The sequence below is a fragment of the Corvus kubaryi genome, unplaced genomic scaffold, assembly GCF_017639235.1.
Source record: "Corvus kubaryi isolate FWS band 111438036 unplaced genomic scaffold, C.kubaryi_AGA036_p1.0 69, whole genome shotgun sequence".
Lineage (NCBI taxonomy): Eukaryota > Metazoa > Chordata > Aves > Passeriformes > Corvidae > Corvus > Corvus kubaryi.
Window position 1 is genome coordinate 9,640,534 of NW_024582057.1, and position 17,948 is coordinate 9,658,481.

The following is a 17,948-nucleotide window of genomic DNA, read 5'->3' on the forward strand; positions in this document are numbered from 1 at the left end:
ATCTCATGCCATTATACCAGGAGACACCTAACCAAGCAAAGCTTCATACAGCTCATATACAATATGGCTCCAGTAGGACTATTGTCAACTATTGTCAGTCCAAAAAGTAAGAAGATTCTGAGAGGAGAAAGAGGAGAAAGAAGAAAAATCCAAGGTTATTTTTTAAAAAGCAGCAACAGAAACACAGAACAAAACATGATAAATTGGAATGTGTTATGTGTTATTCTTTATAGAAGTGAAGCTGCATCACCTAAGCCCTCTGAAGAATGACTTTCAGATAAAATTGGTTATTAGCTCTGTCCTTCTTCCAAAAGAGGGTTTTCACCACTGGAGGTCACTGTAAACTGTAGTTGCTCTTTATCAGCCTCCCAAAAGAAAAGAAAAAAAACACTGCAGGCAAGTTTTCCAGGATGCAGGATCTGAGATGAGCCAGAACTAAAATTCAAATTGTAGATAATTTGAAAAACACCCGTAGCTAATTGGTGAGGACTTGTCTCTGCTGGAGACAAACTTAGTCTTGTTCCAACTCACTCCAAGCAGAGCAACTGGCAGACTGCTGAGAGTTGAGACATGTGCCTGCCTATACACAAGAGCCTCGTTTTGCATGTCAGCTTGCCTCTCTTACTGGTCTTGCAGACACTCTCCCTGAACACCGGCAAGCTAACAACAGCTATGGTGATGGGGACACAGTGGTGATGGGGACCTATCATTGCAACTCATGAAAATCCTGGGGGTTTTTTTTTTAGAAAGCAAGAGTGGGATTACCTGCATTAGGATTAGGATCTCTAAAAAAGACAAATGTTTGGCAACAGTTCCTAATAAAAACAAAAGCCTCTAGGTTTGAAGGTTTATAGCCTATATAATCCATAGATCACAGTTCATCTGAATGCAATTTTCTTCCCTCATTTCATTGCATTCAGATAACCATTACTGGGAAAAATCTTCCAAACATTTTCTAGCCCACCACATTAAATCAGATAGCAGTGCATACATACTGTATACACTGCTGATTTCAAACTGATGCTCAGACAGTGGAGGGAGGTTAGTCGGAGTTTCTGTCTCCCGTACTGTAGGAGTCCTACTGATATGAATATCAGAAGGAAGAGCCAATGCTCACAAAACAGAGGTGGTGGGCCACTTTCAGGGGAAACAAGTATGAAAGCACTGGAACAGAATAAAGATAAATGATCTCAGCTAATTCCCAATGAATTTAAAAAAACAAGCAGCTTCATAAACAAAGAATTTACATTTCGTGTACATATCTGAAACTCCCACTTGACCGCAATTCTGACAACGCATCAGTGACAGCTGGGCAAGTTTTATCTGAAATACACCATTTTATACACTACGTTATGATTTTTGAGATGGAAGGGGAACCATCCCAATGCAGGTTTCTGTATTTTCAGCTCAATGAAACACAGCACACCAATTCTAGGCTTGTGTCAACCACAATAACACCAAAGGAGTTTGGCCTGGTTTGATCTAAATTGAGAACTTCTGTAAAAGACAAATAATCTAAGTGTCTGAAAAATTGGAAGAAATTAAAAAGGGACCAGCTTTTCTTCACTCCTCTGATTTATCTTTTCGTTTTCTCTTTATTCTTATGCACTTTAACCTATTCCAAGGAGTCAGTACCTGAAGGCTTATCACACAATCCATGGTACAGCAAAATCCTAACAAAGACCAAACCCTGCAGAATGAAGCTTGAAAAAAATCCTCTGATGCGATTAAAGCATTGCCCCTGTCAAGCAAAGGCTAACTACAAAAACAAATTCACTGAACAGTAATGTTATTGCTTTGTAGTGTCACTCTCCTCTCGTTTACATTTACACATAGAATATGAGCTCCTTGAAAATGCTATTGTCTTTCCACTGGATGTATGCTCAGACAGCCTCAATGTAAATGAATGCATGAAACCCAACAACCCTGATTTAACAAAGCATTTCAGCACATGCTTAACTTGAAGTATGTGAAGAGACTCACTGTAAATAATGTGTAACCTGAGACCACCCACATGGTGAGATATCTCTGGCCATATCCTTTAGCATGTCATTTGGACTTACTGGAAGGTAGAAAATCCCATCTTTCCCCTGGAACAAACCATACTTGCTTGTTTGCAATCATAGTTAACAAACAGAGAGCAGGACATGAAATGTCTTACATAGCTCAGAAAGCTATGCTTTAGTTTCAGTTAGTTCTTTCTAATACTGAATGAACCTTTTGAGCTACATGGAGTACCACAAAGACCAAACAAAGCATGCTTTTACAAGCTGAGAGAAAAAATTAACCAGGACAGATATTGAACAATGGATAAACAGATGCTCCAAAGCAGTAGTTTTTCATTTGGGTTTTTATTCCAGAAAACATTTATTTGACATAAACTTCAGTGTTTCCCTTGACAAATTAATTCTCACTCAAAATTCATGCTGATAAAAGTTGTTTGTAACACTACAGACTTGCACTACTCTTCTTCTTGACTTCCCTTGCATTGCTAGGTCATTATAAATTATGATAATTTCAAAGACAAAATGCAGTTTCTAAAGTCAAATGTTATTGAAAGATTATGCCAGGGGGAGGTTATTTTTAAGAGTCTAATTTTTTCTATGGTGTCTGCTGAACATTTTGGAAAATTCATAGTTCCAGACACATACATTAAGAGTATGATCCCACATGCAGGATGATCCTGGAAACTATAGGAGGATTGGCAGACATGGAAATGGAGCTTAAATCATTATTGCCATCCCATATTCTTTCAATTATGCATTCCAATGATTTTTGGAACCCAAAGATAGCTAAGCAGCCAGTATTCTCTACTGCAGTCACATGATGCTGAAATGGAGATGACTGAAGAATTCCTGGGGGGGGAAAGTATATCCCACATACTTGGCAAATGCCAGCTGATAACACGAAGGCTTTCATACAATGTGCCTCAGAGAATACAGTCCCAGATATAAGAAACAGGTGTGATAACCAAGACATTTCTTTCATTGCAAGGGGGTCCTGCTGCAGTAGCAGCATGACTCAGGCCCCAGTCTGGAAGTTAGAAAGTCTGACTCCCAGCCCTGTTTCTGTAACAGATCTGTTGGGTCACCTTGGATGCTTATTTCCATCCTTCTAAGCCCCTGCTTCTCCATTCAGTTTCATAACAGCCTGTCTACTTAGACTGTTGTGTCTCTGATGTGACAATTGTCACTCACAGTGTCCATATATAATCTCTGAGACTTCAAAACTTTGAATTGTCTGGGGATATAAGGAGCAAATTGTCGTTCTGAGCTGGCTCCTGAAATATCTAACCATCCATGAAATTACTGCTAATGAAGCAGGGGGACCTTGTAAAGCACAGTGTGAGCCAGGAAGAGTGCATCACACAAGCTTTCTTTACAAGTCCCATGCTGGCCCTCAAACATTTTGAATCAATCTGTTGGCAGTCATTGGCAGCTAGAACACCAAGCTAAAGATTTTCATGCCTATTCTCTGGAGTAGCTGACCAAAAAATTGTAGTGCAATTTTTATGCAGCATTAAGTGCACAAGGCATTCTCCTTAAGTAAGAAAAGTGGTGTAAATACTGTGTTTAACAAGCCAAGTAACTAACAATGACAGGAGAGGCAGTAGTTGCATGTGGAATCAGCCCACGGAAAAGAAAATGCTTTCAAAAACCTGCCCAATTTAAGGTTTTGGAAAAATTCCTGCCTTTCCATGTTTCCCTATTTTAACAGACACTGAACTGTTCTATAATTAAAAATGAAGTGCACACACAAGGGAAATTAAAGTTACAGGTCTTGGATGTAGTGCTGGAAAGATGCATTTTAGGGGCTAGAATATTGTCTTGAAGAAAGGACAGCTTAAAGGATTAAAAGTGACTAAAATAGAAACATAAATTTATCATTTTAGTAAATTTGTCCTATTCATTTGTCCTAATCTTCTGAATTTTGTTCATTCTTCCATTTTAGTAATACTATATGAAGCTATGTTTAGACCCCCAAAACTCTTTAGACGCTCTCATCATCAAGTTACATTTCCATACTGTACATTTCTATTCTTATAGAATAGGTTTCTTATGAAACCATTATAAAACCCTGCGAAGATACGAGTTGGAAGAAATACATAGGGTAGGTATAAATATAGGAGAATGTAGGATGCCTCTATTATGGTCTAAAACATGCAAGACCAAGAGGCTTTAGGTAATTGCTCCAGATTTAGAATTACCAAACATGGGTCTACCACAAGTTTCAGAAAGGCAGCAGAACATGTTTGATTTGATAAAAGCAATAATTCCCTTAGTGAATATGTCCTTTAAAATGTTGTGATGATAATAAGCGCTATGGCACCATCAAAGGTCAAGAGAAAATCATCCCACACCTTGTTGTCTCCCTGCAAAATAGTTGTTTAAAGACTGAGATTTTCTCTATCATCTTCAACTACACTCACTATTTAAGATATGAGGTAAACTAGACCGACTCGTAACTAGGTAGGGTCATAACTGAAATTAAACCTATCTGCCCACATACCTGCTCTATCACTTAGTCCAGGCATGGTGTTAGGGAGATCTCGTGTACCAGCATGTCTGCTTAGTTAGCCTTGAAGACAGGGAACTATGGAAAAATACTCTCTTCTTTTTTATTGTCAATAACAAATTAATTTCTGTGTACTATAACCACATCATGTGCATTTTCTTTAGCACAAGGTCATTTATAAAGCCCCATTTTAATTTCTCTCAAGAATTTCATTTGTAAATGTCAAATAAGCACTTTAATGCACCTACCTACACAGTACTTAAAAAAATCCTCCCTTACCTATGATACAATCCATGCCAAACTTATGTTTTCAATATAAGCAATCAAGCAATTTCTTTAACTCAGGAGAGTAAAAAAAAAAATTTTCAGCAAACACAGCTGGACCAAACACCAGGAATTACATCAGGTTGTCCACATAAGGGAAAAAATGAAGATACTGAACCTCTCAAAATGCTCCTTACATGTGAGGTTTCAGTTCAAGGTAACAGAAATGTGACCTCTCCCATGCAAGCGCCCTTGTTTGGAATTCTCATGCCACACTCAGTGCTGGAAAGTCACTTTTACTGCACCGTGACTTCTGCTAAATGTGTCCACAAGACATCGCACAAGGGTGCCAGAAGAGAAAGGTCACAGGGACAGTCTGAATGTCTCTCCCTGGACCTCCGTGTATTTTACAAATTGGTTGGGTAGGTAGTCTGTAACAAGACACCTCTGAATGATCATGGCCAAAAGAATTCTTTGCTAAGCCATGCACCTAAGGTCAAAAAGATGTTTTTAAGGGAAGATAGACAAAATGCAACATCTTTTACAGAGAAATAAATATATATGCCTTTGCTGTATTGAAACTGATCTAATTTTCTGATGTTTTAACAGTAATATATTCCAAAGGTTACAATAAGCCTCTAGCATGGTATTCATAGGATCTAAATAAAAACCAAGGAAAATTAACAGGGTGAGGAAAAAGTGAATTGTATGTAAATGAACCCCAGAAAAATAAAGAAGATATCTGGAAGATGTTACAGATTTTTTAAATTTTAGATCCTGGACCAAATGGTGTGCAAGAGCTTTGCGAAGTAATCAGCACTTGTGAAATGACTGGGATCCAGCAGGCGGAGGGTTCAGAGGTATGCCTCCCCTCAGATCTCAGCATACAGCCATGTAAAGAGGACACTAGACAGAGAGTCAGCAATTTCATTTGCATATTGCAGATGTCTCTGCACAGATGTCACAGATGACTGAGAGCATAACCTTAGCATCATCTTCATCCATCTCCGTACCTGTTTTTCATTTCACTTCTCCCTCACCCAGCTGTTTAGACAACGAATTCTGTGGAGTGGATCCGACCTGTACTAAGCCTTACACAATCCCAGTGTTAGGGACACTGTTTGCTCATAATAACACGTATAATTATTACCAAAGGCCCTTTACAACCCGCTGAACAAACACAGGCTTACCAACAGTACAGTTACCTCCTGCTGGCAGTAGTGTTCTGCTGTAGTATCACACACAGAAACAAAATGGATTTACTGCTAGTTACGTTTTATAGCTCTAAATCTTCTTCCTCAATTAGCACTTCTTTGGGGAAGGAGCATCATGATCAAAGGGTAGCACTGTTCCCTTAAACTCTCTTAGGAAGCCAAACTCATATTTTCACCAGAACCACAGAAAAATGAGCAAGACCCACAGAGCTCTTTTGATGCGATCCCCAGTTTTGCTCACTTTGGGAGTTCAAGGAAGAACCATTCTCAAATATGAATGCTGGTGAAGATCACCAGCCTTTCTCATCACAGCAGTCCAAACCTCCACAAGTCTGAGAGCCATGGGACACATATCATGTTGATGCATGCAGAGGGACAAGGGAGCTCTAGGAACTGTTTCCTTGCGGGTGACAACAATGCGTCTCTAGAAAGGGAGAGGGAAGGATGAGTCTGGAATGGACATGCCATGGGGTCCTGAGATGACACAATAATCTTGGTTTCAGGCAGCTGTTGACTCATTTCCTCCCAAAGCTAAGGATTCCAATTACCCAGGAGTACTACTGCATGAGCACAGCCCTACTGACAGTTCCTGGAAAGGACACTTGCCCTGCCCTTGGAATACTTGTGAGTCCGTGCCACCTTTCTATCTGTGAGGACTTAGGAGAGAGCCTGGGAAACTTGCACTTCATGAAGGACCTTTTAACTCAAAAGAACAAGTGTAGCATATGCAGAGAGATAAAAAAAAACAAAAAGGAAAAAAAAGGTCTGACAGATATTACCACTCTGAATTTCAAAAATGGGCTCATGATGATGTGCAACAAAACTGGCAAAGAGCTCTGACAGTCACTGACATGCTAAATTCAGGAAAAAATACTTTAGTTCTGATAAGAACTAGAAAACAATCTCTGGTAGTCTTAGTACAGGGTATTTTAAAATGTGTTTTCTTCACAGTACAATGGATATAATTCTCTTGCTACCAAATATCACGTATTATGTTGGCCTTAAGTCTTAAAAAACTGAAAAATAAATTGACCATGGCAGAACAGTAGAAATGCAATACAAATGGAAGGAAATTAACAGGAAGGGCAGTGGAATGAAATTAACTTCTTTTTCATTTCAAATTACAATTCACTCAAGAGAAAATGCAAAATCTTAATGAGCTAGGCATAAAGAAAATAGTGCATCTTTTTTCAAGTTCATGTGCAAGTGCAGGAACAGTTTCAGACAAAATGCCAACTACCAACAACAGATTTGACCTTTTTTTTATTTGCCAGGTGATTTCTTCGTGAATCTTATTCATCTTGAGTGCTGATATGTGTAGCAATATTTCAATTATTCTCCTTATCACTATGCTGTGAGGTCCTTACACTATGCACGAAAAATTCTTCTATAAATTCACACAATAGGTCATGACTCTTTTTGGCTGATAACGCTGGAAGAATATACAAGTGTGAGGTTACAGACTTTTCAGACCTTAAACCTTTGACATGAAAACACTTTTGAGATTCTGTAGGCGGATCTCTTCCCAGAAAGAAAGAAAAATGTCATTTGTAGCAAACTAAATAAAATCCTAAGCATTTTGGCAATCTACATCCTTGGAGATACTTCAAAAAAAAGTGTCTTCCTTTTTGCCTTTCTAAACTCATCTATTTCTTTTGTTTAAATAATGTTTCCTGTTAGGAATTCTTCTAAAAGCTCTTGAGCTACTACACGATGGGTGATCCCTGCATTACTTTCTAGGAAATCACAGCAAACAGGTATACTGTCTTTGCAACATGGTGTAATAACTAGTGATGCTAATTCTTTGGGGAGATAACTCTACATTCACTTGACAACAGCAGGAAAATCAGGGGCTTACTAGGGATCTCTGAGTCCCACAGCAAGGGCTGACAACCTTGTTACCACCATGCCCACGGACGGTAACCTTGAGCACTCCCTTGTACTGCACCCAGCAGAGGTCACTAGAGGATGTTTTAATGGCAAGACAAAGCCTTCCAACTGAAGTGATGCACCTTCCGGAAAAGCACATCATCTGCCTAGGATTTACTGCCAGGTAGCCCTAGATACTGCCAGTGTGAAAGAGAGAAATAAATGCTGCTCCAGGAAAAAACAAATAGGTTTAACTGGCTACATCCAAACACAAGCAGCATTCATCCAGTTAAACAATACTGATACTGAGCAGTGAAATATATCTCATTTATTAAAAGTATATCTACTACCTGTGCATTTCCAGATGCAGGGATCCCTTTCTTTCTTCCACAGCTTAACACAGTCCACAAGGTTTGCCAGAGATATGAAGCCAAAAGGCAGAAATTATCTACAATCCAGGAAGCATTTCTTTGCAGGATTAGATCCATCCCTTTAATTTTAATCATCTGATTAACTTAGCTCTCCTGCTGTAGCAGATGCAATTTGACAGGCACCCTCAAAACCCTCCCCCAGCTCTGCAAGTACCACCTAGCTAGACTAGGCTTGGACACACAGCAGGATCCCATCTCACACTTCAATGCATTCCCTGTACCTATAAGGAAAAGAAGTGATGGATCACTGACAAGCATGAAACAGGTGGAGCGATCTACACGGGATGTGTATGGCATGCACTTGAAGGCAATTACTCTGACATTCCAGAACTTCTCCAATGAAAGCAAACTGTTAGCACAATCCCTTTGCAGTTAGCATTTCAGGCCACTGATAATCTTTGTTTTCCCTTTTATTAGGCAAGAAATGGAAAAAAAAATTCAAGGCAATAACCTAAAGTGTGTCATGGTGCATATGCATAGAAAGGTCAGTTTGAAATGCCGTAGTTTTACTGTCTTCAGTCCCTTCTGTTCCTGTGCTTGCAGTCTATCTACATTGCTCCTATATCCAAACCCACACCATGCAGAAAGGAAGTCTTAGCTGCCTCCCCTTGTCATATCCAGCATCTGCTCACCTGCCAGCCATCAATTCCTTGATTCAAAGGATAGAAGGTGCCAGATTATTTCAACCAAATGGATATGAAACACTCAATATTATCATAAAAGTGTCTTCTTTCCCCTAAAATTCCCAGAAGCAGATAGAATGCTTTAGTTGAATTTTCCCAAGCAATTCAATGTGATGCAAATTCTGCATGGAAAATATTTGCTTGAGCAGTCAAAACCTGGGAAATTTCTAAACAACTAAAAACAAGGTATTAAAACTGGAAATGGTAAGTAACTTTAACCAAAAAAAAAAAAAAAAAATCCTGCTGCCAGCTCCATTGTAAGCCCAGGGAGATTTATTTCTAGAGATCACAAAATAAAAATCTGAGGAACATAGCTTGGTGGGGTTTATTGTCTAACACATAAGGATATATGTAAGGATTGTGAAGAACCATTACATAAGGTCTCAGGTCTATACTTATGGAAGGAATTCCTATATGTAAGGATTATACATCTTCAATGCAACAGGTGCCATTAATTACAGCGCACTAAGAGTCATTGTAGAAGATGAAGCAGTAAGAAGAAACAGCACCATTTCTTCTCTGCTTGGGTATTTACCTGATCAGAGGTGAATAAGCAAAGAATATGAGTACCAGAAATCTCAAGTGCTTAAAATTCGCAAATCAGCCTACAAAAATCATGATATCGCTTGGAAAAGAAAGTCATGAGATTAAAAAATTTTAATGACTGTTGTCCTTTCCTCAGTCTGCTTCTGACTTCTGTGACTCCAGAGCACTCTCAAGCCACCTTTGAGTTTGTATGTAGCTGTTATGTTGGGAAGGGTCAGTTTAGTGATAGGTTTTTTCAGCTGGGAAACATTGATATTCCCTTCTTTCTTACTAAGAACGACAGACAAATATTCTCACAAGCATGGGAGCCAGGAGCATTAGGTAAAACGAAGCTACCTGGAATCACGGAATCACACACATTGGCACATGACAAGAGAGTGCCATGAACTTGGGACGTGAAGAGGGCACCACAAAAAGGATATTCTGTAAGCTGTGCCAGGCTGAAGTTGGCAGCGCAGTATCCCATGACAGCATTCCAAGCAAGCTGAAAAGGCGCTTGGTAAAACAAAATGGGCCCAAACTTGGCTGAAGTCCACTTCCAATTTCCTGACCATACCAAGGCAAGCTTTAGACACGGTGCTTCAATTTCAAGGCTGAAGAAAGCTATGATGGTTTTGATCTCTTCTTCATTAGTTAAGAAGTTTTACTATAAATGTACTGAGTCCCTTCCAGGGTTTTGTTAAAAAGCCATTCTTGACTAAAACTGTAAAACCAGAAACAGGTTTCTGTCAAAATAAATAGCTCAAGATCTTGAACTGTTTTAGGGAGCAGAGGAAATTTATTTGAAGTTAATCAGTGACCATATTTTCTCTGTACAAAATATTGCCATGACTCTGGCCTCCCCCGGAAAAAGGAACTTGTTAAAGTATTGTTACCACCACGGTCATTTCCAGCACAGAACCTGCAAGGAAAGTAACTGCTAGAGAAAGGGTGGTGGCGGTGAAGGAGGTGAAAAGAGGCTCAAAGGAGACAATACTCATCTTCTGACTGGAAACAGGGAATTAGAGGACAATTAGCCACCCCCAGGCCTAGCTTAACTGAACACCAAATACTGAGGGTATCCAATAGTTCTAGATGAACTAAATATTTATAAATTAGTCCTTAAACTGTTTTCAGAATATCAGAAAAAGGATAGTTTTTCATAGAAAATGCTGTAAAATTATCTTCTTTGGGATTAGTGACTTGTGTTTAAACCTCGGCTCCACAATTCACATGTGCAACTTGATTGTTTTATAGTAGTGATGTTCAGAACTATAGAAGCTCCCAGGCTCCTCTTTACCCAGTTAGCCCACCCACACTGGGTAATTATTTCATGACCACTTTTTGCAGATAACAATTCAAGATCAAACAATTTGAATTGCATTCTGACACCAAATACTAACCAGGAAAGAGCCAGAGGTAAGAGCCAGAAGATGTGATGACCAACAGTGAGCAGCATTCACTGGGCCATCAAAAGCAGTCCAGGTGTTAAATGTGGAGCTCATTGGGACCTGATGCAGCTGGGCCAATTGTGTGGCAGTTTCACAATCAATTTACATTTGCACAAGCTGGTGCTCTTGTCAAAAGCAATTATTTCACCTTCTCATACCTGCTTGTTCCTAACCTGTGCCACCCCCTCCCTTGGACCGGCACGTTCAGACACCTTCGTGTGTCTATTAAGTGCAATGGGTCAAGGACAGGTCTGGATTTTTAGTCTTCCTTTAATTTGGTTCTCAAACATCAAAACAAAAAGTCTCTTACTTGCTAATGTATAACCTGAAGCAAAACTTCATGTTCATTAAAGATATAACTCAGCCAAGATACAAAGACACGTGCTGCCAACAGTACAACTGGGGGACGAGAGAGCAATCTGAACAAAGCACACGCAAAACGTGTAAGGAGAAGTTTTGTCATGAGTTGTTTCGCCATCCTGTCCAAGGGGGAAACGGTCAATTGAGAGCTGGAGTGGCAAAGGGTGCCATCTAGAGGGCACCGACGGCACAACTTCTCGACAGCACCAATCACTCATAATTGATGGTCAACGATTGAGGGGTTTGCTTTCCATAGTAGCCTTCTAATAGCTATGAAATTATGGTGCCGATGATGATGATTATTACTGTTATTACTACTACTGCTACAACATTGTGTTTGGGATTGGGTGTTTTTTATAAAAATATCCGGTACCAAAAGATGAAAAATATGTTTGCTTTTATATATATCAAAAAACGAAGTCTAGAAAAATAGTTGTTTTGAGGAAGTGGATCATTTTCTTCTTTAATTATAATCAGGTCGTTTCAGACAGAACTATTTCCTCCAGCAAATACAGACTTTGACCACTCTCCCCTAGATGGTCTCTTGAGCTCCAACACATTTCCATTTAAGTGAGTGGATGTTTTGTCATTGCTTTCACCTTCATCAACAGAAAGTACACACATAAGTGCATACACCTGGGCAAGGTTTACTATATTTCCTGCCAACACCCTCTTCTTTCCTTCCTTTCCTGATCAATAAAATAAAACTGCTCATCAGGCCAGCAGACCAAGCTAAGAACTTTTAAGGGAAGGTCTTAGTTTTCCTTTTATCAATATTAACAGACAGTTAGGGCCCAATTTTTTATCCCACTGAGAAATTCCTGAAAAAAAAAATAAACAAACCAAAATGCTGTGTGAAAGTCAAGTTTTAAAAGCTTAGGAGAAATATAACCAATGTTTATGTATCTGGAAGCCTCACTCTAGTGAGGTATATTACCAGAGTTCAGTTAGATTGTCTTTCACCTTTGAAGTCTTGCTCCCAGGAGACTGATGAGCTAAAATGGGAATACAGAGCTATTTCTCCAAGTTGCAATTAGCCACCAGCTGTTCATTTTCTAAATGTATTCCTTTCTCCTCGACTGCACCACCAAAAACTCCCTACCCTTTCTTACAGCACTCTTAAGAAAGGGCCAGTTCCAACCATCAGACTAAAGAAGCAAACATCAAGACCATGAGTCAAGAGACTCTGAAGCGCAAAGTGGTGAAAAATCCCAGCACCTTTAGTGACTATCTGCAATTCAGCATCAAGCTCAGATACATTAACACAGGCAAAGCAGCTCTCAGTCCTTTTGCTGACCATTAGGCCCACAGGAAGAGCTACACAGAAGAAACAGCAGTTTTTGCTGTATCACTTGTGCAACTTGTTATTTTCACACTGGAAGTATACTCTCTTAAAAGAGCCAATAACATCTCCCGAACTCCAACCACCCAATTGTGGGGGTGTTTTTTTAATTTTCACTTTCACTGTAACACTAAATGAAACTCTCCAAAATAAACACGTCCTACTTATATGAAATATGATCTGTTTGTTTCAATATGAAGTTCTCTTTCTATGTCTACAAAGTAAAAATTGTAGTACCTTACTGAAGACTGGAATAATTTTGAACAGAAGTGACTCAACAGATGAAGGAGTATTAAAAATTCAGTTTCTTGAGTTGATAATACAAACGGAAACACCATGAAATTTCCTTTACACCAATGCTCCAGGGTATCATCTGAACACAAAAATACTCAGAATACTTGAAAAACTGCTCTACCATATCAGCACAAGCAGCAAATAAACAGCCACAGCACAAATTTTTCAAGTCTTTTCAAAAACTGGTATGTAGAATTAATCTCTTAGTCTCCTACTGCAAGTGGATTTTCTCAGTTCTTATCTAAATGATGTGTCAATAAAAATACTTTTTCCTCTGGATTCTCACATAGAAAAACCCAGAATACAAGGAAATGTGCTATTATTTCTAAACACATTTTGGCTGATCACAGAGTCATTTTCCTACCAGAGACCCCATACCATGATGCCCAGCACCGTTCTTAGTGGAGACAGGTGGAGAACAGAGTTACACTGACAACACTCAGCCCTGCAATGTGACATTCAGCATGTAACCGTACTCTGCTCGCCAGGCAGTGGGAAGCAAAGGACAAAGCTGCCTCAGTTCCTTTGGGGAATCTGCTTTTTCCATCGAATTCATTCAATCTCCACAACTCCAGAGCTGTTAGACATGTACTTTCAAAACATGAATCCAACAAAATCCATGTTTACCTTCTGATTTTGAAGAGAACACACAACCCTTTTACAATTTCTGAATATTAAGTCCAGTAGTAATTAAACCCCAGAATAACAACACATGTGTTTGCTTCTACGAACACAAAAGATTAAAAGATGCTGACCAGTCTGTAAGAACCTAAAGATCACAGTTGCCTGTCCCAAACACTGTTAGGGCCATAAAAGGACTCGGCCACAAGATAAGCACAGAACAGGGCAGCAGTGTGGGGCTAACTCCAGACCTGGCAGAGGAGAGATCTGGCTAGCACATATTCGGGAATTCATCCACATAAAAATTCCCAGTGTGGCAAACTGTGTAAAGAAGCAACTGTTTATATCCCAAGTTATGGGAGAGATGGCATCTTCCACCACCAAAGCCCTCCCCCAAACAGTTAAGCCACTGTAACTTTCAAGAACTTGAAATAAGATAAATACGTTACTATTGTCTGAGTGTTATCTCAGACCGAGGAAGGGGTTAACAAAGCTGGGGGAGAAGAATGTATCACTGAAAATGGACACAAAGACTGCAGAACTTATGGGCCACAAAGAAAGCCAACTCAGCAACTGTGCTGAAATCAGCTTTGACTGGGTAAAAATTAATTGCAGCAGGGGGAGATTGCAACTGCCCACAACTCAAGAAACCCACTGACCCAAAAGAAGAGAAAGACTGAGCATGTGCATTACTTAGTATTAGAAGTGAGGAAATCATTTAACCAATAGAGTAAGAGAACTGTGTAGCCAATGAACTTCATTGAAAGACCTTAATTCCTTTCTTTGCTAAGATATATAAATAGTGAAAAGTGTTGAATGACCTCAGGACCTCCACCACTGAGAAACCACGGGTGAAAAAGGACCAATGGGACACCATATGATTCAGAGGTGGTGACTAGTTTCTACTTGATCTCTCTTCCCCTCTTTTCCATTTTTATCTCTCTACCTCAAATTCATTATTAAATAAAATCCATACTATTGACTTTGGCATAGTCTCATTTGCACTTTAATTTGGGCAGAGGCATCTCTCAATAATCAGGTCTTAACACAGTCTTTCACAGCTACAATACATTTTGATAGATGATGATGAAAAATTCAAGTCTACTGGGAAATACACATAGTAAACTCCTTAACTAGCTGAAAAAAGAGGCAGTACTTTGGGAAAACAAAGTTAATTATGCAGTTAGTTACCTTTTTATCTTCTGTTCCAGGATCTGATTCACTGAATTTTTCTTCCTGAAAGCTTCTAGTCATCTTCATTTTCTCCACACTCTGAAAAAAGGCTGCTTTTTCTAGTCTGCTTGCGCTGAATCGTGTATTTATCTCTTCCAGCCTGTTAATCTTAAGTAGCTTCATACTATGTCCAGTTAATTTACTGTCTGTTCTCCTCTCCACCTTAGACTCATAAACCAGTGAACACTCGTAACTTCTGATTTCTCCTCTTTCTTGGCTGTACAAAAGAAAGACAAATAAGAGATCTCAGTGTTATTCATGCATTTTGGCTTTCCAAAAAAAAGTGTTGCAACACTCTGTATTTCAACTCTCTCTCCTTATACTTGCTGAACAAATACACAAAGTATACGGCACTAGCTGTTCACAGAGACCATTCTACATTGAACACCAGATAATTCAAGCAGGCTACAAGACCAATATAATTTAATTTGTTCATAGAAACTATTTAGCTCAATTAAATCAATACCTACTGCTGTTGCTGCAGAACTTGCTTATGGAGCATTCCTCACTTTTTAGCCACCTTAGTGCTTCCCTGTTGCTCAACGTATTTTCTTTTCTGTTGCAGTTACAGTAAGCTGATATGCAAGGACCCTGCTATCAAGTCCAGAAAGATTTTAGATACCAAACAAAGTAGTACAGGCTTGAACACAGTCCTTTCCTCTCTCTTCCCACTATCCTGTACCACAAAAATAGGTAGTTACCAAAATGGTGGCAATTTCTGGCCCTCTGTTGAAGGCTGTAGAAGGGCACAGTCCTCAGCTGGATTCTTCCCCACTGCAGGACCTTGCAATGTGCCTGATACGTACAGGATGTAGGATCATTGAGGCTTGTCTAATGGTAGGATTGGTTGGAAGGCACTTGCAAGTCAAGCTGTTAGCACTGACTCTCTGTAGAAGGCTTTTATTCCTCAGCAAGGTCGTGGGTTCCCACCTCAAGTAATCATTTGGCTACACTTGGAATATATGTCCTTCTGAACAACTAACTTTTGTAAAAGAGTAAGAGAAACTACTCTAAAATTTCAGCATCTCTTTCTACACCCAGGAAATAGAGGACCAAAACATTTCCATTGCTATTATTGCAACCCTTCCTTTGCTGTACTGGAAATGCAGCTACAAAAGCACAGTGCTAATGCCTTAGCTCTAGAAAGCTGAATCTGTTAAATCTCATTACACAACTCATAGTTTTCAATTTAACTTGCATAAATACCATAAATTATATGGTGTAATTAAGAATTTCTATACAACTTTACAGTCATTGGCAGCACAGAGAAACAGCTTTGAGTGTACAACAAAGACCCAATTAAATCAGTTATTTTTTACCCAAACACCTTCTAACAGAAAATGTTCCTTAGTGTTTTGACCCCACATCTGTGCACGTGCAGCAGATTAAATGTGTACCTACACCAACTAACTGCTCTACCCACAGTTATCCCTGCAAACTTCCCAGATGTGAAAGATGCCACATGCTATCCCATGTGACACAGGAGATGGTTGGAGAGTGGTGACATTTACAGATGATGGACAGCAAGGAACCATGCAAGCTTGAAGTTTTCAAATGAGCCTTCCAGAGAGATCCCTGCTACCATGCTGTTGTAGTCCTAGATTGTGCTGTTAATATGGGAGATGCAGGGACACTATCATGGGACTGTAAGGCATTCATCATCTGAAGTAGTTGTGCACCCAGTATGTAAAAATGTCCAGGCTGCTGCTTTTAGCATCTCTCACCAGCTTTCACAGTTCTGGCATCCCTCCCTTTCCATTGCGATCAGCTGAAAGAACACTTTATGAGATTTTCTTCTCCCATTTCTCAAAAGCAGGCTCGTGGGTTTTCTTAAAGGCTCTGACAATTCCAGGTGAAATACCCAATGGCTCAGTCTGACCTTCGAGCCATTATTCTACAGCTCGTTTGATCTCCTCCACGACAAGGGAGGATACGATATAATCAAAAGCTGTCAGAAAAAATGGGAAATGTTTCCAGATGCCCTCCTGCTACCTCCATGTCTGCAGCTACTCAAATCCCACAGTGATTTAGAGAGACCTGGCTGTGAAGACTGCTTGTGGCCTGACAGGACTGCAGCCAAGGAGAGCTGATTCAGGCTCTCCATAGCTCTTCACAGAGCACATCATCCTCTGCGCTCTGATCACCAAATGTGGCCATCTATCTAATGAGAATGACACGTCCTGATTAAAGGACATGTTTCTTCAAGCTGACCAGTGAGTCAGTTACCTGACTATTAGTGGGGTGGCAAGCTCAAATGTCTTACTGGGCTCTATTACCAAGCAGAGACTAGGACTGAGTCCAAACGTGATTATCCTTTCCACCATCATTACCTTAACGCTTCCCTGAAACAAAAAGCTGAACAATGGAAAGTGAAATTTGTTTGCAAGTGCCTCCTCCAAAGCCCCAGAGAAGAAATCTCACCCTGGTCATGTGTCACTGAGCAATGGGAAACTCTAACCTTCACATGGTGTGAAGCTCCATTTCCCCCAAAGGAGGGTGAAAACCTTCCCCCAATCATCTACATTCCCCAGCTTTGGCCTGGGAGATACTTTTCTCTGGGTCATCTTCAGCAAGTCAATCTCTTACTTCAAGCAAAATATCTTGCTTCATGAACCACATTTTTACTTACAAGCTCAGAGACCACACATGTCATAAAACCACTGCCTAGTTGTAAGCACAGGCAGTGCATACCTGTGGTCCTGCTGCTTCTTCTGCCCCATAGTAGCAAATCAATATATTTGCATTATAAAAATATAAACAATATAGTATGCGTTTATAAAACTGATCAGGAATAGAAATGGGTAGGCAAAGAGGTATTAGCCAAAACGTAGAACCTACAAACAACCCATTTCACTTTCAACATCTGGGTTTAGATTGCAATCCCTTCACTCAGAACTAGGTTTACATGATGAGCTGTAAAGCACTTTGCTTCAAACTCAGTCCTTTGGCCTCCATCATCAGTTCAAATAAAAATTTTATTTCTAACCTGTTGGCCACTTTCTAACCAGCCATTTTCAAATTTTAAGCCTGGGGGTACTGTTAGGCAGTAGCTAGACTTGTTTACCTCTTAATACAGCTGACATTAGACTGACCTGAATTTTACAAGCTGGGAACTATTATGTCACGGTGTATAATTAAACCTAAAC

At 39.7% G+C, this 17,948-nt stretch overlaps 1 protein-coding gene across 1 annotated transcript in view; it reads right to left on the reverse strand.

Annotated features, from left to right (window-relative positions):
- MYLK4 (myosin light chain kinase family member 4) overlaps positions 1 to 17,948 on the reverse strand; it is a 77,936-nt gene that overhangs the window by 48,852 nt on the left and 11,136 nt on the right. The window contains exon 2 of the mRNA XM_042049055.1: positions 14,761 to 15,019. Coding sequence (XP_041904989.1) covers positions 14,761 to 15,019 — 259 coding nt within the window. The remainder of the gene's footprint in view (positions 1 to 14,760; positions 15,020 to 17,948) is intronic.